At 45.8% G+C, this 21222-nt stretch overlaps 1 protein-coding gene across 2 annotated transcripts; it reads left to right on the forward strand.

The window, feature by feature from the left end:
* The first annotated feature begins 286 nt into the window (after nucleotides 1–286).
* On the forward strand, nucleotides 287–20285 carry aop (ETS variant transcription factor anterior open). 2 transcript variants are annotated; one of them, XM_080283400.1, is made up of 4 exons: nucleotides 287–331; nucleotides 15507–15695; nucleotides 17896–18003; nucleotides 18249–20285. In XM_080283400.1, the coding sequence occupies exons 2-4, from the start codon at nucleotides 15533–15535 to the stop codon at nucleotides 19445–19447; spliced, it is 1470 nt and encodes a 489-aa protein (XP_080139526.1). In that variant the 5' UTR covers nucleotides 287–331; nucleotides 15507–15532; the 3' UTR covers nucleotides 19448–20285. The 2 variants fall into 2 exon arrangements, with proteins under 2 accessions (XP_080139526.1, XP_080139527.1); XM_080283401.1 differs by having other exon boundaries at nucleotides 289–399.
* The last annotated feature ends 937 nt before the right edge of the window (nucleotides 20286–21222 follow it).

The following is a 21222-nucleotide window of genomic DNA, read 5'->3' on the forward strand; positions in this document are numbered from 1 at the left end:
CATGAGGTCTGCTCCCCCACCCTTTTCCTCCCCTTCTCCCTCTCCTTCCTGATCACCCCTCCCCTTCCCTAAGCTCCTCATAACCCTACTCCCCTTCCATACCACTCCCCTCCATCCCCCGGCTCACCCCATTCCATCCCCTCCCTGTCTCACTCTCATCCCCTCCCCGTTACCTCCACATTCCCTTCCTACCCCGGGAGCCTTCCCCTTGTCTCCCCGTCCTCCTGCCTCCCCCGGACCATGAGGAAGGCTGGTGACTGGCGGCTGAGTAGGAGGCCAGTCTGCGTTGAGCCCTCATAGCTACAGGCTGCCTCGCGAACCACTCTCATAGGTGTGTGTTGTGAGTGTGACTGAACAGGTGTCTGCCTTTGCCCTCATCCAATTTGACCAGTAGTTGTAGTAAGTCCACGCTTCATTCTTCCATCATATTGATTTTTTTTTTTTAATTTCTACTCTTGATTTCTCTTGCATTATGTGGGTTATATTATCGATTTTGCAGTGGGATTTTTCTTCGGCTTTCGCAAGATTGTGGATATTTCGTGAACTTCCTGCTACAACGTAAAAAAAAAAAAGCAATAACGGAATGGACCTACATAATAAGTGACTGGCATAGTGCAAGGAACATTGGTGCAGTGAGTTTACCCCAGAACTGACTTATGTTGGACTTTGTAATGTACAAGAACATCGAAGAAGTGTGGTGCCAACAGTGACTGTGCATACAGTATATGTGTTGTGGACAGTGTAATGTATGTGTTCGTGAAGGTAGTGGAAGAACTGTTGGAGTTTCGTGTGATTGTGAAATTTATCAGTGATGTATTGATGGTGACATTTTTGTGTAATTCTGCTTGTTTGTTCAGGGAATCACGTTGAATCTGTTCATGTACCGAATAGACAGTTTTCATTTCTCGTTTAAGCTTCATTGAGTGAAGTGTTTGATTTTGTTCGCCTTTTCAGTATCTCATAAATAACGTTACCGAAGTTGAATAATAATTTCAATCACGGTATGTTACAGCAACAAAACTAAAAATCCTGTTAAATTTCCATTACAAATATTTCTATGCTGATCGAAAAAAGTTAGGCTATTATATAAGATTCATTACTCCACAGTAAAATTCCAAGGTTTCCTTGTTGGACAGGTGTTTCATTGAGCCGAACAGGTGTTACCGTCAGTAAAGCAAGGACAGTTGTGTACAGTAAGATTTTTAACTAACCCTTTGCTTGCCATGGTGATGTAGTTAACTTTGTTTATTGATGGGTTTAGTCGCCATATTTCTTCCTCCACAGACATATTTGAAAGTATTGATACTGATTGAATTTTGTGTATTTGTTTAATGGTTTTAGTGACAATGGAACGGTTGGGTAATTAGGCTCGTAATATACCATAAGCAGATGTCCAGTAAGTGTTGAATGGTTGCCCAGTAAGGGTTTTGCTTAAAAATATTTCTTAATGTAACTTCCAGTTTTATTTGTTCTGGCGTATTATCGCTTTCTGTAATGAAAAATAGATATAAAGTAGATCAGGCGCACTCTGGTCACAGCCGGCCGTGATAACAGCTACCGAGAAATTTGTGTCAACCTGTTGATTTGTTCCCTTTATCTCTGGCTTCCTGCCCGTCCCAGATAACGCCACCAGATAAGAGAATGAGACCGTCGCCTGCTTCCACATGTGGCTAGATAAGCTATCGTCAGTGGTTTTGTCATAACTTTAAGAGATAATTGTATTTTGTCGACTTCCACACCGTGTAACTGCGTTCTTTTTCAGCGCCCCATTTCGTTAATAGTCTTGTATCTTTCTCATTTTGGGCTTAGTTATCTTGTATACCTAGAATGCATTCTCTTCTTGTAACTTGCATAACCAGAGCAAGTAACACTCGAAATTTTATTACTGATGTGTAAAGAATATATTAATGATTGATTTTAGGTTTCAGTAGTAACCAGTAGCAGTATTTCGGTTAATTAGATGGTTTTCCAAACATGTAGGTCTGATTTCCTTCCTCCCGTCGCTTTTTCCTCCTTGAAATACTTTCCATTCTTCCTCTGCGCTTTCCTTCCTTCCCTCGATTGACCAACGCCCACCCGACTCGTGCAACATTTCCGGATTGATAGAAGACGAACCACTTGCGCAAGCCATACTTCCCCACTCCCACTCACCCACTCAACTCTTTCCGGATATCCTCCTCCTCACCCCTAAGTACACACAATCCCTCGGTTCTCAGTAAGTGTGGCTGACTCAGAACTGGGTATTTCCTAGCCTGTGACAAGGAAAAAGTAAGACGGACCCCAAGTAAGTTTCCCATGCCCGTTCAGATATATCATTTGGTCCCTTTTCGTGCCCCATTCCGGCATAGTGTTACTTGAGTGCAGTTTTTCTGTGCGTATTCCTCACATTTCAATCAAAGAATCTGTACTGTGTCTCCTCATACCCTCTCCTTTGCCCATGTTTCACCCAGAACGTACTGTATTAGATAAAGAATGAAGCTTTTGAGGTGGACGCTGACTTACCTCCAGCACACCCCACCGTTTTTAAATTTCATTCGACGTTTTCATTTTTGCATCTATTCCTATTCTGATTTTCCATGTCCCCAATCTTTTCGAACAAAATATAGAAATGAGCCAGAACTGGGGCAACATAAAAAGAAGAATTAGTGATACTGATCCCCCCCTCATTTTTTTTTTTAATCACCCCCCCCCTATTCCTCCCGGCCTCTCCTTCCGCATCTCTTATCATCAACCTTTACACACCGAGAGCTTCCCTGCCCCTGTGACCGAGATAGCGATAACAGTGATAAGAGATACTTGTAAGCGCGTCCGGGAAGTGCCTAAGTGGAGGGATTTCGTAAACTATTTTTTATTCGTCGTGAGTGTGAGATTAGGAATTTTCAAGAGGTACAAAAAGAGATAAAAGTAACTGGAATCTCTCTCTATCTCTCTCTCTCTCTCTCTCTCTCTCTCTCTCTCTCTCTCTCCCAAAAAGTGACTCAGAATGGATACGTGTGGTTGTAATTAGGAAGTGTGTGGGGCTGCGGTGTGAATAGCCTAGTTAGCGGGCCTGAGTGCGGATAAACTCCACGGACGCTGCACCTCCTTATATACGCAGCGGTAGGCCTATGCCCGTGAAAGGGAGGTCGGTTTTGTTATAGTCAAATTTGTTCTTAGTACAGTGTCAGCTAGGCTTGTTCAAATGTACGATTGTATATTTTAAAAGACTATCGGGTCGTTTCACAATTTTAAGCGTCAGATCGATTCCAGTAGCCCTTGTCCACGGCGCAGACTTATTTGGTAGGTGAATTGAAATAACTTGTCAGTATTTACAAGTGATTTGATGTTATTGTGATGCTTTTTTTATTTACTATTACGGTGTATTTACTATTACGTTGGATTGCAGTTGATGCCTTTTAAAAGTCTCAGGTTACTGCGTACATTAACCGTTTTGTTAGACCTGCTTCTTCGCCAGGGTACGTCGACGTTTGGTCAGATCTGGTTTTCCAAGGGCTCTAGTTTGGTGTCTGAATGGTGACGGTTGTGTTACAGTTCAAGCGTTATTCCGTATTGCCCTTTCATCATGTAGGCGTTAATTCGGATCCGGATAAGGCCCTAGTTTAGTGTCCAAATGGTGACTGGTGTAGCGTGCAACCCTGAGTAGCCTAGACCGCGGGGGGCGGCGGTGTGGGAAATTTTTACTCTGAAAAGAAATAGACCGACAAGTGCATTTAACGTTTTTTTGTTATTATTCCTTTATCGTTTATCGTCCGCTTTGTGTAATTGATTGTTACGCTTTGAGAGTTCGTGGGTTTGTTTTATCTGATGTCGTGTGGTTTTATGTGGTACTGTTAATGTAGAGGTGAGCAAAGGCCCTTTTATGTTATAATACTGACCTCTGTTTGGCAGCATTTTCCTTCCAACCGACAGGGAGAAAGAGATTCCCTACACAACCCATCCCCCTCCCTCCCTCTCTTCCTCCGGTTCCTTCCTTTCCCCCTCCCTCCTTCCTCTCATTCTCCCATTTTTCTTGGACGGTTCGTTTGTTATGGGTTTGTGAAGGTCCTTCAGTTCAGATTTCCTTTGTTCATCGTATATTTGTTCCATTCATTTCTTTTTTTTTTTGTGGTGTTTTTGTGATGGTGTTTTTCGAAGCGTAAATATAACGAATGCGAAGTAAAATATGCATTGTTTGTTTGCGGATTAGAACGCTTTGTCCGAAACAGTCTTCAAGGCTTGGCAACGCGGAAATGTCTCGAGAGGGAAGAAGGAGCCGCGGGGGTGGGGGGGTAGGGTAGGAGAGGGAAGGCCTTCACACATCTCTTCCTCCTCCTCTCCTCTCCTTGCACATTACTTCTTACATCCTCATTCTTCTTAGCTTTCTGTTTAGTCATGATTTTGTGTATATATATATATATATCTTTGTTCGATGGTAATTATAATCTTCATATTAATTAGAATGCTCTCTCTCTCTCTCTCTCTCTCTCTCTCTCTCTCTCTCTCTCTCTCTCTCTCTCTCTCTCTCTCTCTCTCACACACACACACACACACACACACACACTTCCTACATTCTGTACCTTCTTTCCTCCTCTCTAGTTCCTTTCTCCTCAGTGCTTTTCCTCCTCTCCAGTGCCTTTCTCTCCCGACTTCCCTTCCACCCCTTCTTCTTCCTCCTCCTCCTCCTCCTCCTCCTTTCCCTCCCACCGTGCCTCCTCCTTTCCTCGGTACTAATGAATGTTGGCTTTTAGGGAGGAGGAGGTGGAGGGCAGGAAGTGAGGGATTGTCAACGGTTGGAGAGGAATGGGAAGAGAGAGGAGGAATTAGGAGGGGGAAGGAGAGAAGAAAATGGGTGGGGCAGGGGAGATGGGGAGAGGACGAATGGGAGGGCGAAAAGAGATGGGGAGAGGAGGAATGGGAGGAGGAGAAGAGACGGGGAGAGGTTGAATGGGAGGGGGAGAGGAGGAATGGGAGAGGCTGGAGAGAGGAGGAACGGGAAGTTCAGGATGAGGAGATATGGGGAAAGGAGGAATGGAAAGGTAGGCCTTTAGGAAAGGGAGTAGATAAGAATGGGAAGATGGGAGGAGAATGTGTATGGAGAGAGAAGAGGGGAGGGAGCGATCGGGAGAAAAAGGAGAGAAATGGGTATATGAGGGAGGAGGAATGGGTCTCTCAGGAAATAGTGGAATGGAAAGGAAGAGGGAGGAAGGTCCAAAAAAGAAGGAAATGGGCATATGGGGGTGGGAGGGGATTATCTGGCAGGGAGGAAGAGAGAATGGGTAAGGAAGGGGATGAGGGACTGTGAAGGAAGGAGAGGGGATGGTTTTGGTTTTGAGGAGGGGGGGGGGATGAGAAGGATTTATTTGTCTCCTGGGATGGAAAAGGAGGGTGAGTGTGATGGAAGGGGAAAGGGGGATTAGATATCTCCAGGGAGGAAGGGGAGGGGAGGGTGAGTCAGTGGAGGGGGGATGAGAAAGAAAGAGGATTGAGTGTCGCGGGAAGGAGGGGGAAGAGAGATGGATAAGGGAAGGAATGGGGTCAGCCAAGGAAAGGGGAAAGAGATATTGAGGAGGAAGACTGGGGATAGGGTGTCTGGAAAGGGAAGAAGGGAGGGGGAGAAAATGGAAGAGGAAGAGGGTTGGGTGTTTGGGGACGGGGGGGAGGGGTAGGCAAGAGTGGGTGAGGATGGAGAAGAAAGAGGAAGGGAAGGGTCGGAGAGAGAGAGAGAAAGAAAGATGGCCTAGAGAGAAGCGACGGGAAAAAAAAGTAATTTAGTGAGCCTAGATGATGGAGGCTAGGAAGGAGGGGAAGTTAGGGGCAGAGGAGGAAAGATCAGGAGATAGATGCGAGGGGGGAGGGAAGGACAAGGGAGAGTTGGAGGAAAGAGAGGTTGTAGACAAAGATGGAGAGAGGATGTGGGTGTGTGTGGGAGAGGAAGGAAAGGGAGTGGAGGGGCCCAGGAGGATAGGAGGGAGGGAAGTGTGGTGGGAGGGAGAGGGTAGGGGGCGGGGAGGGAAAAGGAAGAGGCAGGAGGAAAGAGAAGGGAAGCGTGGAATGATGGGAGGGAGGAATGGGAAGGGGAGGGGGAAGAAGGGAGAGGGGAGAAAAGAAAAAAATGAGAGGGAGGGAAGCGGTAATGAAAGAGAAAGAAATTAGAGGAGAATGGCGTATAAAAGGAATAGAAGGGAAGGTATCGTAAACAAATGGGATGGAAAAAGGACCAAAGCGAAGGGGAGGTAAAAAGGTGGGAATGGAAAAGAAGAGATTATGTAAGGACGAAGTAGGGAGTGGTGGGGAACATCGTGTGTGTGTGTGTGTGTGTGTGTGTGTGTGTGTGTGTGTGTGTGTTTCCCCTCACTTCGCCCTCTCCCCTCCTCTGTCTCCCGTTACACCCGCCTTTCTCCCCTCGCTCTGCACCCCTTGCCCTCTTTCTCTCCAGCTTCCCTCCTTTCTCCATCATCCTTTCACTTCAGTCCTCTTTCATTCTTACACTACTTTCCTCGCTCTCTCTCTCTCTCTCTCTCTCTCTCTCTCTCTCATTTCCCCTCGTGTTCCCCTCCCACGCTAGCTTTTCCCCTCATTCTCTTGTCTGATTCTCACTCCGCCATGCATACTCCCGCCCCTTTCCCCTCCCCTCCCTTCCCCTCACTTGTCACTCATTCACCCGCAGCTCCCCTCACTCACCGATGCACACTCCCGTCGCATTTCCTTTTGTTTCCCCTCTTTCTCTCCCATTATTCCCCTCACTCAGCCTCCTTTATCTGCCTTTTCTCCCCTCGTTCCCTCAGTTTTCCCCTCCCTCGCCTTTGGTTCCCCCTGTTTCCCCCCTCTCACTTTACCCTCCCTCATTTTCCCCTCCATCTCTCCCTCACCCTCCTTGACTGGACTGAGGGGTATGTTGTTACGCACACAGCCACACACTTCCTTTCCCCTCACTCTAGCATCCTCCGCCTCTCTCTCTCTCTCTCTCTCTCCATTTGTTTCCCAGATCTTCCCCTCATATCTTCTGAGTTCTTCCCCTCAGTTGTACTTAACTTTTGTTTTTTTTTTTAAATCCATTTTCTTTTTCTTGTGCCTTTATTTTTTTTCTCCTAAATATATTAATTTATCTTTCCCTTCACCCTTCTCCCTCTTCCCTCCTCTCTCTCCCTCTCATCTTCGTTGTTTTCCTCTTCCTTGTTGCCCCCCTCCACTTCTTCTGCCAAAATCTGCATCTTACCATCCTCCTTCCGTTTCACTCCTTTCCATGTATCCCATCCTCCCACCCCCATTTTATTTTATCTGCCCCTCCCCCCTTCTCCTTTCCTCCTTTCTTTTTCTCTCCTTTGCACTGTTTCTTCCTACACCTTTTTCTCACTTCTTTCCTTCTTGTCACCCCCCCCCTCCTTCCTATCCCATCCTCTCATCCCGTCTTCCTAAATCTCCTAACTCTTCCCCTGCTCCTCCCTCCTTTATTACCAATTTCCTCCTCCCTCTCTTCCTGAATCTCTCCCTCCCCCCATCGTCATCCTAAATCTCCTCCTTTCCTCTCACCCCCCTCCCTCAACAAGTGGAAAGGGGAGGGTGGGTGGGGGAGGGAGGGGGTGTGAGAGAGGGGAGGGGGTGAAACAGATCCCCGGATGTGGTGTGGTGCGGGTGGGTTGGGTCCTCTTACACCTCTCTTCCCACTCACCTCCTCTCCTCTCCTTTTCCTCTCACTATTTTATTATCCTCTTTTCTCGTTCACGCCCTCTTTTTTTTTCCCCTTTCACTCCTCATCCCACCCCCCCGGCCCTCTTTTCCGTCTCCCTTTCCTCCCCACTCGCTCTTTTCCCTCTCCTTCTCAACCCTCTCTTCCCCCTCAACTTGAATACTTTATATCTCTCATTACCTCACCTCATTCTCTCGCTCCATCTCAGTCGTTTAATCCACTTTCAGTTTCATTTTACCTATGAAATCCATTTCTGCAATTCGTATTTTATTGATACCCAGACTTTCCCTTTTTTTATTTTTTTACTTCCTTCTTTATCAGTCAGGTAGTTTATGTCACGAATAAGGGAATCTGTGACACTCATTGGTTTTTATTGCTCTCATTACTAGTACCGTATCTGTTTCACCATCTATTTATCGCTGCCCCATTTGCACCCCCTTGTCAAAGAAGTCAGGTCAGGTCACGGCAGTCTTCTGGTCACCTAGGCCCCGGGGTCAGGTAATTACAGGTGGAGAGACGTGGGGAGGAAGATGGGGTGGGGAGGGAGGGGGAGGGAGAAAGATCAGGGGAGAGGGAGGGGGGTAAAGCTCAGAAGTTTCCCACAGCCAGTTCACCTGTCCGCCTCCCCCTCCCTCTTTCCTCCCCTCCCCGCCCCCTCCCTCCCTCCATGCCCTGCGGTTCACCCTCTTCCTTCAAGCCCTTTTCCACCCTTCCTCTCGCGGTGGGAAGGGGTACAGGTGTGTCAGAGGGGCGGGGGTGGATGGCCTCTGCGGTAGGGTGTCGTAGGGGTGAGAGTCGTATGATCACTTGGGCTGGGTATATGCCCCTTGGGTCTTTTACATCTTACGGTAGGGTCGCATCCCCCTCTCTCTCTCTCTCTCTCTCTCTCTCTCTCTCTTTCTCTGCATATTATATAAACATACATTTCTGTGTCTCTGCATATTATATAAACATACATTTCTCTCTCTCTCTCTCTCTCTCTCTCTCTCTCTGCATATTATATAAACATACATTTCTCTGTGTCTCTGCATATTATATAAACATACATCTCTCTCTCTCTCTCTCTCTCTCTCTCTCTCTCTCTCTCTCTCTCTCTCTCTCTCTCTCTCTCTCTCGAGCCCTTGGTGAACCCCGCGCCCTTAGAGTCCAAGGGCTTAAGGGCTAGAGTGAGGGCTGAGGGTTGCGGCATTGTGGCTAGCGGGAGAGAAGAGGAGGGAGAGGAGAGGGAGAGATTGGTAGAGACCGGATGTTCGTCATTATTCTCTTACATACCTTCACCTTCGCCTCAGGTAAGACTGCCGGCCCGCCCCCCAGCCCTATCTCACCCCCAACCACCCCCCATACCCCTCCCGCAACCCCCACCACTCAGACTGTCACCCACACCCACATACCCACCCTTTTCACCCATATACCCATGGCCACATACCCGCTTCACCCACATATACCCAACCTGTTTCACCCATATAGTTCAGCCACCCATATCATCCACATCCACACCCACCCATACTCCCACCTGCCATACGAACATGAACATACCCCGACATATATACCCAATTCACCCTTATCATCAACCCATTCACATACCCATACCCCATATTCCCACGATCATATCCACATGTATACAGACTCCCACACCCACACGCACTCACTCCCACATACCCACCCACACGCGACGCACTCTCTCTCCCACGTTCAAGAAAGCATTTAATTTCTTCATGTGGTTCAAAGAAAAAATTGGGCATTGCTCCATGAATACACTGACTACCGCCATAATTTCTATTTAATTCTCTCTCTCTCTTTCTCTCTCTCTCTCTCTCTCTCTCTCTCTCTCATAAAGGCGATGTATTATTATAATAATTTAAGTGAGCAGAAGAATGGAAAAGGATGAGAGAGTGAGAGAGAGAGAGAGAGAGAGAGATGCGGGGAAGGGGGGAGGGGAAGGAGGGCGCAGCATCCGGGCCTGGGGCAGAGCTGGGCGAGGAGGGGTGGAGGTAGGGGAGGGGGTGAGGGTGTTGAAGGGGGGGGTACACCTGGAGCCACTCGCAACAGGTACAACAATTAATTAGATTCTAGTGGGGGTTGATCTCTATAGTAGCGTCACTGTGGCATTAGTTTTACCTTGATAGTTCAGTCTCGTTGTTGATGTGGCCCGATACGGTGATGATTGCTCGTTACCTTGGATTTTTTTTTTTTTTTTTCGTTGATTTTTCTCCGCTGTTGGTGATTGCTTGTTGTATTTTTTTTCTTGTTCATTTTGCTTGTTGTGTTGTTGATTTTAGTCCGCTGCGTTAATCGATTCTAGTTACGTTTATTTATTAGTTTATTCTGCTTGTTCTGGTATTCTGAGATGTTCGTTTTTATCCGACCCGTTCGTAGTTTCTGTGTTTATTTGCTCCGCCGGTTTAATAATTGTTTTGTTCTTGATTTTGTTGGTTGCGTCAGTCATTTTGGTAACTTAAATTTGTCGGCCACATTGATAATTGTCTGTTATGTTGTAGGTCTTCTTCACTGCATTAATATTGGTTTGTGAGAACGTTAATTATTAAGTACACTGCTTCGTTGTATTTAGGTTTGTTAGCATTTGTACCGGTAATAAATCTTTTGCACTCTTGCTTTGTTATTTCATCCCATTAGCCTATTTATCCTTTATTGGGTGTAGCCTAAATGTTAATATCGTTAGCTATAACAAGAAAATACCGACTTAAAATGGGGATTTGATTTCAAGTTATTTTTACGCGAAAGATATAATGGATTTTCTTTTCTTTTTTTTGTAACCCATAACATGGTTTTATATAAAATTTAGATTGTCGTCGGTACACTTAAAATTAAATACACTTTTTAAATATACCGTCCTCATTTTTCCCGTCCGCTTCTCAGCGACCATAATTTGCCGTCTTATCTTTTACTTCCTTGTTTCTGTCATTGCCTCTTTCTTTCCTCTTGTTTTTCCTCCTTAATTCACTTCCCCGTCTTCCTCCATGGCTTTCTCTTCCTTTCTTTTCCGTCTCTGCACTTCCTTCTTTCATACATTTCTGTTATCCCTTTCCATACAAAATTTTCCATTTATCTTCAAATTAAATTTAGTTCGCTTATTTATACATATTATTTTCTTTCCATCTGTGTATATGTACCTCGTCTCTGCCTTTCCTTCACCCCCTCTCTCTCTTTCACCCAGCCTCCCCTTTCGTTTTCCTCATCCTGCCCTCCCCCCTCAAGAGACACCCTGGGGCAGAGAGAGAGAGAGAGACAGGAAGCAGTCTTTGTTCACCCGTCCACAGCCTCCAGCCTCTACCCCTCTCCTCCCGTCTCTCTCTCTCTCTCTCTCTCTCTCTCTCTCTCTCTCTCTCTCTCTCTCTCTCTCTCTCCTCCCCTTTTCACTACTCCTTTCTCTTTCTCCCGGATCTTCCTCTCCATCCCACTCCTTCTCCCTCTTCCTCGCCGCTTTCTTCGTCCCATTTTTCAACGTGGATTCGTCACTCTTACATTTTCCTCTCTCTCTCTCTCTCTCTCTCTCTCTCTCTCCCCTTTTTCTTTGATAATTTCATCCGCTCTGGTTTTCCTGCTCTACTTTTTTCTTTTACTCGGTATCGTGCTTACATATTTTCCTCCATTTTCCTCGTTTTTTGTTTTCTCTTACCTTCCCCCTCACACTTTTTTTTCTATCTCATTTTCTTTTATCCCTCCCGTTTACCCTCTGCATCCTCCTTGTCTTTTCCTTTCTCTAGTCTTTCTCTCCCTTTCCCATCTCACTTTCTTTAATCTTTCCCATCCTTCCTACCTCCAGTTTTTCTTTCGTTACCCTCATACCCCCAGCCCATCCCCGTCCCTTAACCCTTTCCACTTAATATCTTCCTTTTCCTTGCCCTTATCTCCCTCTCCTTCCCCCTTCCATCCCTCTAACCCTCACTCCTTCTCCCATAATACCCCCTCTTCACCCCTCCCCATTTTTTCCCTCACTCCCTTTCCCATCCCCAACCTCGCGCCTCCCTCCATTCCTTCCCCCATCCTACCCCTCCCTCCCTTCCTTCCCCCTTTCCTATCACACAACAGGAAGTCTTAAACCCCCCTCCAAACCTCCCTTTCCTTCCTCCGTCTTACCTCCGTCGTATCAGATAAGGTAAGACTTTTTTTTCTGTCTATCTCGGCGTGACCTCTCTCAATGGGCGGAAGTGACGTCAGAACCCCGCCAGTACGTCGTGCACCCGCTACTGCGAACTCGGCTCAGGGAAGGTGGGGTGTGATTGGTCGGCGGGAGTAGAGACCGCTGGGTTATTAATATTATTGTTTCTTTTGGCCGGTTGGGAGAGTACGTGGTTATTAATTTTATCGCTGCTAGGCCTATTATTATTAGTATTGTTATTAATATTATTATTATTATTATTATTATTATTATAGTAGTAGTAATAACAGTAATAGTAATCATTATCGTTATGGAATTAGAGTTATGTTGTTGCTATTGTAGGAATATGATAATATTTTCCTGTTATATTACTATTACTTTTATATTACTGTTATTGTTTATTTATATATTTATTTCTGGCTAGCAACGTTGACGTGATTAAAACACTGCGGTAATCAGACACTGAAATATGAATCTCGGTGCGGGGCAGGTGTAGGAAGTGGGGGGAAGGGGAGGTAAGGAGAGAAGGAAGGAGGAAATGGGAGGAGGGGGGGAGGAAAAAAGCCGAGGATAGGAAAAGGAGGGGCAAAGGAAAGGGGAGGAGGGAGTAAGAGGAAGAGGGAAGAAAAAAAAATGCAGTTAGGAGAGAAAGAGCAATTAAAGGAGGATAGAAAATGGTGAAAGCACGAAAGGAAATTAAAGGAGGAGCGGAGAAAAAAAGAGATGAAAAAATAGGAGAGAAAGGACTGATAAAGAGGAATGGAAGAAAATAGTGATAAAAAAATGAGAGACGGAGTTAAAAAGAAAACGGATGGATGCGAAAGAAGAAAAGAAGAACCGAGAGAGAAGTGCAGGCAAAAACCAAGAAATGGAGAGACAACTGATAGCGACCGAACGTGGAGGAAAGGAGAAAGAAAAGGATGGAGATACGGGCGAAGAAGGGAGGAGAAGGAGAGAGAAATAATAAAAAAGTGAGAATAGGACGAAAGGAGAGGAGAGGAAATGGTGAAATGGAGAAGGAAGTGGAAGGATGGAGAAAAGAAGAGGACACACGCTCTGATTGCTTCACCTGTTTACCATCCCGATACGCATATGCGCACATAAGAACACGCACACCCATACGCACATAGATACACAGTTATGCACAAAACCATTCAGTAGGCACACAAGCGGCCAACCTACACACACACACACACACACACACACACACACACACACACGAACCGCAATAACAAGATAATCGAGCATTTAAAAACTCGTATAATTCTCATGCCCACTTTTTATTTTTATTCCCGTGCCCTTCCTAGTTATCCCGATTATCTTTGCCTCTTGCCTGGTTTCGTTTATATATAACGGAATGATCAGCCTTCACCACATGCATCCGGGAGTCGGTTTCTCTCTCTCTCTCTCTCTCTCTCTCTCTCTCTCTCTCTCTCTCTCTCTCTCTCTCTCTGGCATTTCTCATTTTTATTTCGTTTCTTAGTTTGTGGAATTGAATATAGTTAATTTGTGTGTGTGTGTGTGGGAAGGGTGTGGTAAATGGTCTACGTAAGGAGCTGCAGGAATTACTTGGGGGGGTGGGGTATGATGGTGTGAAGAGGTACTGGGAATGATGATGTGTGTAGTATTACAGGTGGCCGTGTTAGCAGTAGTGGTGGTAGATAGATTGTGGTATGTGGTGTTGGTGATAGTAGTAAAGACGTGTGTAATGTGGTAGACAGTGGCAGTTGGAGTAAGTGGGTGTGGTGGCGGCAAATGGCGTGTGATATGTGGTAGGTGCTGGTAATGGCAAGTGGTAATTGTTGGCATCAGGAGTATGTGGTGATGGTGGCAGGTGGAAAGTGGTAGATGGTGGAATGTGGTGGTGATGGTGGTAGTGTGGTGGTGGCAGGGCGCTGACACACCTTTGTCAACACTGCGGGCAGGGAAGTGACGTCACTGTGCCCTCACCCTGTCTTCTTTCTTCTCCCTGTCCCCTCCCTTTCTTCCTCTCTCTCACCCTTCTCTCCCTCCTTCACTTGAATCTTTTCTCCCTTCTGCCCTCCTTTTGTTTTCTGTCTTCCAGGTTTCCTATCCTTTTCCTGCCATTATATCCTCTTACTGTCCCCTTCCTTCGTATGTGTCATTTATCTTAATTTTCTTTTCTCAGTCATCTTTTCTCCCCGTCCCTCCATTTCTGGTCATTTCTTATACCCTCCTTTCTTTGCCCTGTCTCCTTCTTATGAATTTCTCATCCTTCAGCTTTGTTTCCTTCCTCCTCTTTCCATCCCCCCTCCACCCCCCCCGCCCTACTCTTCCTCACCCTGTCTTTTTCTTTCTATTTAAATTGTCTTCTTTCTGTTTCCATCATTTTCCTAGTGTCTTGTCATTCCACTATTTTACCCTGCCATTATCTAACTTCCCTCACCTTTCCATCTCCCTTTCTTCCTCTTCATCAGCCATCCTCTTCTGCCTTTGTTAGCACGTCTCCCCTTTCACCTCCCGTTCTCTGATCACCCATTAACTTCCATCCTCTTCCTAACCCTAACATTTTTTTTTTCCCTTACCCATCACCCTGCAATCTCCTCTCATCCTATCATCTCTCCCCCCAGTCTTCCCCCTGCTCCCCCTCTTTTCCTTCCTGCCGCTCAACAGATAGCTACCCCCTTTCCCATCCCTCTCGCACCTTCAGATTTCTCTCTCTCTCTCTCTCTCTCTCTCTCTCTCTCTCTCTCTCTCTCTCTCTCTCTCTCTCCAGCCTCCAAACTTCAGTCTCCCTCTCCCTCTCACCTTCAGTCATCCCTCTCCTCGCTGTCCCTCCCATGTTCAAACTTTGCACTCCCTCCAGCCTTGCCTTACTCCCCCACCCTTTCCTTCCCGTCACTGTTCCCCTCCCTCGCAAACTTTCCTCTTCCTCTGTACTTCCCTCTCCGATCTGTCCCGCTCTCTCTCCATCCTTCCCTTACACCTCCACTCCACCCTTTCCTTCCTGCCCCTTGCTGTTCTCCGTTTCACCTTCAAGCTTCCCTCTCCCTCCCCTCCCGCCTCCCTTCCATCCTCTTCCCGCATGCCCTTCAAGCTTCCGTTTTGTGTGACCCCCATGCCATTCTGCAGCTCTTTTTTTTTTTTTCTTTCTTTTTTTCTTTTCACTAGCTTCATTTCCTTTCTCATATTCAACACGGTTTGCTATCATTTCTTTTTAGGGATTTCTTTCCGTACGTTGTGTTGCATATGATTTCATCGGATTCTGTCGTTTTCCGTTAATGGCATAATCACACTGTTCTTGTTATGTGCATATTCATTCAGAGTTGCCTTGTGTGTGTGTGAGAGAGAGAGGGGGGGGGTATACCCTTATGACATGCCTTTGCACACAGATAGACCCCACGTATGAGCATTATCAGCTTCTGCCTTTCGGTTTCAATTTCTGTGGTCGTTCAGTATTCGTACAGTAGTTTTCAACCATAATTTTTGAAGTTTTTTTTTCTAGGCAGCCCTCATTAGATATATTTCAAGGATGTGTTCCAGAGTATCACTGTTTTTTCCACTTAATACTGAAAAATGGGAGTAGTAGGCAGATCTCTTTTGCAGGTATAAATGAATCCAAGTAGGCACCTTTTTTTTTTTTTTTTTTTTTTTTTCACTGTGGACTTAATACCAAGAAAAAAGGCTTCTATAACAATTTCTTATTTTTGCTGATCTTGTGAATTTTGTGCTGATTGTCAGTTTTTCCTTCTTCCGCAGTTCACAGGCGCCATTCTCTGTAGAGTATGAAGGTGCCGCCGCTGAACCTGACTCCGGACATAAATCGTGTGGGCATGGCACTTCCATTCAGTCCAGATTTGCTGTGGAGGTACCCCCTCTCCCTGCCGCAGTCTGCCTCACCCTCATCCCCCATGATGGACGTGAAGACCCAGATGCCTACACATTTAGGTGAGTTGCCGCAGTAAGCAAGAGTTGTTTACATCCGTTTTCACTTATTAACTCTTCGCTCCGATTACGGTATAGTGTTTTTCTTCCATACATTTAGGTGGGTTTCCCCATGATGCAAGCGTTGCTAACACTCGTTTTCTCACACCTTTCACTCAGATGATCAGTTTTCTTTGTTCCTCCTCCCACACGAAGTTTTGGGTGTTTGCCTCCTTTAGCAAGCGTTATCCGTTTTCCCTTGTAAATTTTTCCTGCACTCCAATGATGTAAAGATTTAGCTTACTCTTCATATTTAGAATTTTATTCAACTTTGAAAGGATATTTAATAGTGGATGCTATATCTCACATGAGCTCAAAAGGTCTTCCCTGAAGAATTTGATAAATGAAGTACAGCGTCGTTTGATTGAAAAGCTTAACTGCAGTATCATGGCGTATTTTGCCATGTTTTATCTATGCCATCTGCATGACGATTTTATTCACTTCAAAATTGACTTTATACAGCAAGCATTAAATGTAAACAGGCCCTTGAATAAATTCATCGGGAATACCAAGAATAAACTAGATTTTAGCCCTCTAGCTGAAAGTGCGAAACTGATTAACTACTTTTGCGTTTAGGTGATTTTGAATTATTTGTCATACTTTGAAATATGAGTGGTGGCCCATCAGATGGGTAAATGGGTTTAATTTTCGTGTTATGTTTATCTAGAGCAGTTTTTCATACACGATATAAATTACTGCCTCCGTTTTTTTATGCTTATTGGGGTAATACAGCAACTTCTTCCGCTTGTTTCCATGTTCCGTGATAATAGTAGAATACGGTAATATTTACACAGCATTTTTTAAGCGTATTGTTCCCTACATGAATCCACTTCCCCCACTACACATCACCCCCCCCCCACCTCTCTCTCTCTCATTGCGTCCTCCTTCACCTCTCCTCACCTGCTGTCTTTTTCCCATCTTCATCTCCTGCACACCAACCTCCCACGACACTTGCCCTCCAGCTCCCGCCCGCTCCCACACATTTTCCCACAATCCTCCCCCCTTCCCCCTCCCTGGCCAGATATATATATCCACGCACACGCAGCTTGCACCAGTTCAGTCGAGGCTTGCCAGTGGTTGTGTGTACAACTAGAGGCATATAATCCCTTGGTTTGCGCCACGTGTTTAGAAAAAAAATTAAAATGCTGTAGGTCTGAAACATTGGCTGAAAACAATAGTCCTGTTTGACGATTTAAAAAAATAAAAAAATTGCTTCCAGGGCGGACATTAGCAGCGTCTATGAAGCATTCACCAAGCATTATTATTGTTATGACAGTGTGATGGTTTTAGTGACAATAATAGAAAACACTTGTTTATTGAAAGTAACAGAAAACATTCGTTGATAAGGAAATGTTGTCTTACCTGAGTTGCCCTGGTGAGTTGATAGTGGTTAAAACTTTATTTCATCCCGAGCTGAGTGGACGAGCAGCTGTTCATATACAGTATATATATATATATATATATATATATATATATATATATATAAGCATACAGTCACCATATTAAAAATGGGCATACTTTTTTATCCAGTTTGCATTTAGTAATTAACCTGCTGAAACATTTTTCAACCTAAATTACTCTTTTGGCATCAGCCAGAATATATTTAAGCCTTAAAGTTTTCTTTTTTCCTAGATGGGTCCCCTTAACAGAACAAACTTGCTTTTACTTGCCAGCAACAAATGCTTAAAAAGTACTAAACATCTTTTAAATTAAAAGGCTTAGTGCAGCTGCCATTACTGCCATTGACATTGTTTACAGTACTGTACTGATTTTTTCTTAATTAGGCTATAATACTCTAGAACTTTTTTTCAAATGTAATGCCACCATCCATCCATCCATCATCCAATCCTACATTTCCCTATGAGTAGCGTAGAAGCCCAGAGCTAAGCAGTTGGTCCCGACATTTAAGATGAGAGCGACCAAGGGAAGTAAACTGGTCTGCTTTAAATTTACTGTACTCTAGAATTACTTTCAAATCATGTAATGCCACCAAGGGAGGTAAACTGGTCCTCTGCTTTAAATTTCCTGAACCATAGTAGCCTAGCCACAGGCCAAAACACTTTGGTGGGATAAACTGGGACTGGTTGTTCAACATCTTTTTATTTACCTCCTAGTTGTTAGATGACACTGTGAAATAACAAACTCTTTTTTTGTTGTCCCTCAGCGGCCGACCCCCGGCTGTGGTCGCGGGATGATGTCACTGCGTTCCTCCGCTGGTTTGAGCGTGAGTTTGAGCTCCCGGCCATCGATCTCTCCAAGTTCTGTATGAACGGTAAGGAATTCAGATATTTACCAGTTCATTTAACTGTAATGGGAGCCTACTAACCTGTTGCCTGCTGTTTCTCACAGCTGAATAAAATAATCCATCATGAGCTAGAATAAAATTTGAGATAGTTTGTAGCATTGTGGGCGGCCTAAATATCTCATTATTATAGTAAAATTGGGTAATTTGCATTCAGAAGTTGAAAGAAGAGATGCGATGAGAATTATGTGTACTGAAGTGATGATCTTTCACAGGGAAGGCGCTGTGCATGCTCACCAAGTGTGATCTGGCAGACCGAGCCCCAGGTGCTGGGGATATCCTACATAACACACTTCAGTTCCTGTTGCGGGATGCCCCGCAGGTGCCTCAGTCCCCCCTCACGCCTCACCATCCATTACTTTCTCCATCACCTCTCACCTCTGCTCCACCTCAACCCTGGTCCATGGTTGCCCCAGACCTCCACAATCTAAGCCACCTACTTCACCAGGGAGGCTCTGTCACCCTCAGCCCAGCTCCCTCAGAGCAGAGCGGGGGCTCCCCTCGTCATCCTGATACAGCTTCCTCCACCTCCTCCACCTCCACAGCAGCCTACCACCACTCCTCCGCTGCCTCTACAGGATCTGGGCACTCGGGAAGCCAGAGTGACTCTGAAGACTCCACTCGGGATTCCTCATCACCTCAACGGTCTCCCATCCCTCCCACTACCACCGCTGGTGGTGCAGTTTCCACCTTCCCTGCCCATGCCTTGGCCTCCCTCAAGCACCTGAGTGACTACCAGAGAGCTGCTGCAGCTGCTGCCGCTGCCCAGTCCGTTTTGTCTCACCAGGAAAGTCTTCAGCACCAACCACCCCCACAGCCTCCTCAGCCACCCCAGACACCACAGCAGCAGCAGGGCCATGGTGGGGAGGAGCCAGTGGAGACTGGAACTAATGGACGGTTGCTGTGGGATTTCTTGCAGCAGTTGTTAAATGACCCTCAACAGCGGTACTCCCGATACATCGCTTGGAAGAACAGGGACACTGGTGTCTTCAAGATTGTAGATCCCCCTGGCCTAGCCCGGCTCTGGGGCATCCAGAAGAATCATCTGAGCATGAACTATGACAAGATGTCCCGTGCACTACGTTACTACTACCGTGTTAATATCCTACGAAAGGTGCAAGGAGAGCGACACTGCTACCAGTTCCTGCGCAACCCATCAGAGCTGAAGAGTATCAAGAACATTAGCATGCTACGTACTGCTCCCCTCCAGTCTCCTCGGCCCAAGGACACCCAGCCTTCCATCCAGGCCGCACCCATGGAAGAGGAAGAGGAGGAAGAGGAGGGCCCTACAGACTTATCTATGTCCTCCCTCCATCACCAGTACCACACTCCTCCCCCTGCCCCCATGGACACCCAGCCACACCTCTCCGTCTCTATCAAGTCTGAGGAGTATATTGACCCCAGCTATGAGTAGCCGGCCAACCCATTATATCCTCACCTCACCCACCCGACCCGACTAGGCTCTGCCTGTTCCGGGTCACCCGCCATGAGGCTTCGGGTCTGGTGCTGCCCTGGGCCAGGCAGCCGCCTGGCTTGATGCCGGCGGCAGTGGCTGTAAGGCGGTGCTGGAGCGCCGCCCAGGGCATTGATGGAGCTCAGCTACCTTGGCCCTGTCCCTTGGGGCTACTGGGACTCCCTGCTGGGGCACCACTGCCCCACCACACCCTGGCTTGCTGTGATAACCTGTACACTCCTGGTGACCCCCCACTGTGGCTGGCACTCACTCACACATGTACAAAGTACCTTAACTGTAAGAATATAATTGTCCAGTAGGAAGGTCTCACTGGCACGTGGGTCTCCCTGAGGCCAGGGCGGGGCGGAGTTGGGTGGGGCTTTTGGGCAGGACAGAATGTATGCATGTGTGCGTGTTTGCTCATGACTGTATTCTTGTGATATATTGTTCACCATTCCGAACTCAGCATAGGCTTAGAAGCATCCTTTGTACACTATGTATGTGTGGGAGTATTTGTGATGTGTGCATTGGTGAAGTAGGAATTTCACACTCATTCCTCGATAGAATAAGTTTGAAGTTCCTCTGTGTAATGTGTGGCCCCAGCTGCTCCTCCCTGTCCCGCCCCGGCCCCGTAGCGTCATGTCACGTGATCTGTGTCTTTCAACCAACTGATCCCTCGGTGGTTTTTATGTGTTTTCTGAAATCAAGACAAGAGTTTACACCTCACATGTTCTTCAGTACACTAGATGCATAGAGATATATATTATGACTGTATAAAGTTGTACTGTATTTATAAAATAAATTTTTTGTACATACAGAACATTATCTTAATTTCATTTTTTTCTCTTGGGTATTAAACACCAGTAATAGTCATACCTTATCGATAATAATTACTATGAAAATGTTAGTATTCCTAGTACATTGTTTTTGTTTCACACAACTATGTGTGGACAATGCTAAACTACAATGATACATACACAGGTCACTGTTGGTGACTAGGTTGATATATATTGTAGTGGCTGCCTAACGTGCTGGCAGTGCTTTAGATGTTTAATTACAGTAGTTCACAAATGAGACGTGAAAGAGCACTACAGATGTTGTTTTCTATGGGCTGGAAGCTAAAGCAAGTGTCAAAACCAATTACTGTAATTATTTCCCAACAGTTTTTGGAAACTGTTGGAGAAAGAGAATTATATGTAATAAGGGTTTTGATGAGTCTAAATCTACTTGTGTATATTCTAACTAAAAGTGATGATTGTGGCTAGTTGCCTAGCTTGTAGCTACATTTTATTCATTGTAGTACATCACAGGGTCGATGATAGTCAGCTATCTTCTACCACAGAAGGATGTAATGTATTAATTTTGTGGTAGGTCAGGGCACCTACCATCCACTTGTTTGATGTAGTTTTGCCTTCAGGTGTCTACACTGAGTGCCAAGCCAAACTGTTTTCTGTAAACTAAATAATCAAAATATGCCCTCTGGTTTAGTGGGCTAAGGCACTTCAACCGGACTGGGCATGTAAGGGTTTACATGCAGGAGAGATTGGAGTTTATTGCTCACATAATGTCACCGAGGGTCAAGTGAGGCTGGTTGCCCTTGCCTTAAATGTCAGGTGAATAGACTAGCCATGGGCTCCTACACAGTTGCATAGTTGGGGGGGCCAGAAACTGCTGATCACCGTCCCCAACTCAGCCCACGACATAATGATCATGGTGTACTGGAAACTGAACAACAA

This window comes from Coenobita brevimanus, chromosome 97, assembly GCF_032717465.1.
Source record: "Coenobita brevimanus isolate Jiangsu-jjx chromosome 97, ASM3271746v2, whole genome shotgun sequence".
In the NCBI taxonomy this organism is placed as follows: Eukaryota; Metazoa; Arthropoda; class Malacostraca; order Decapoda; family Coenobitidae; genus Coenobita; species Coenobita brevimanus.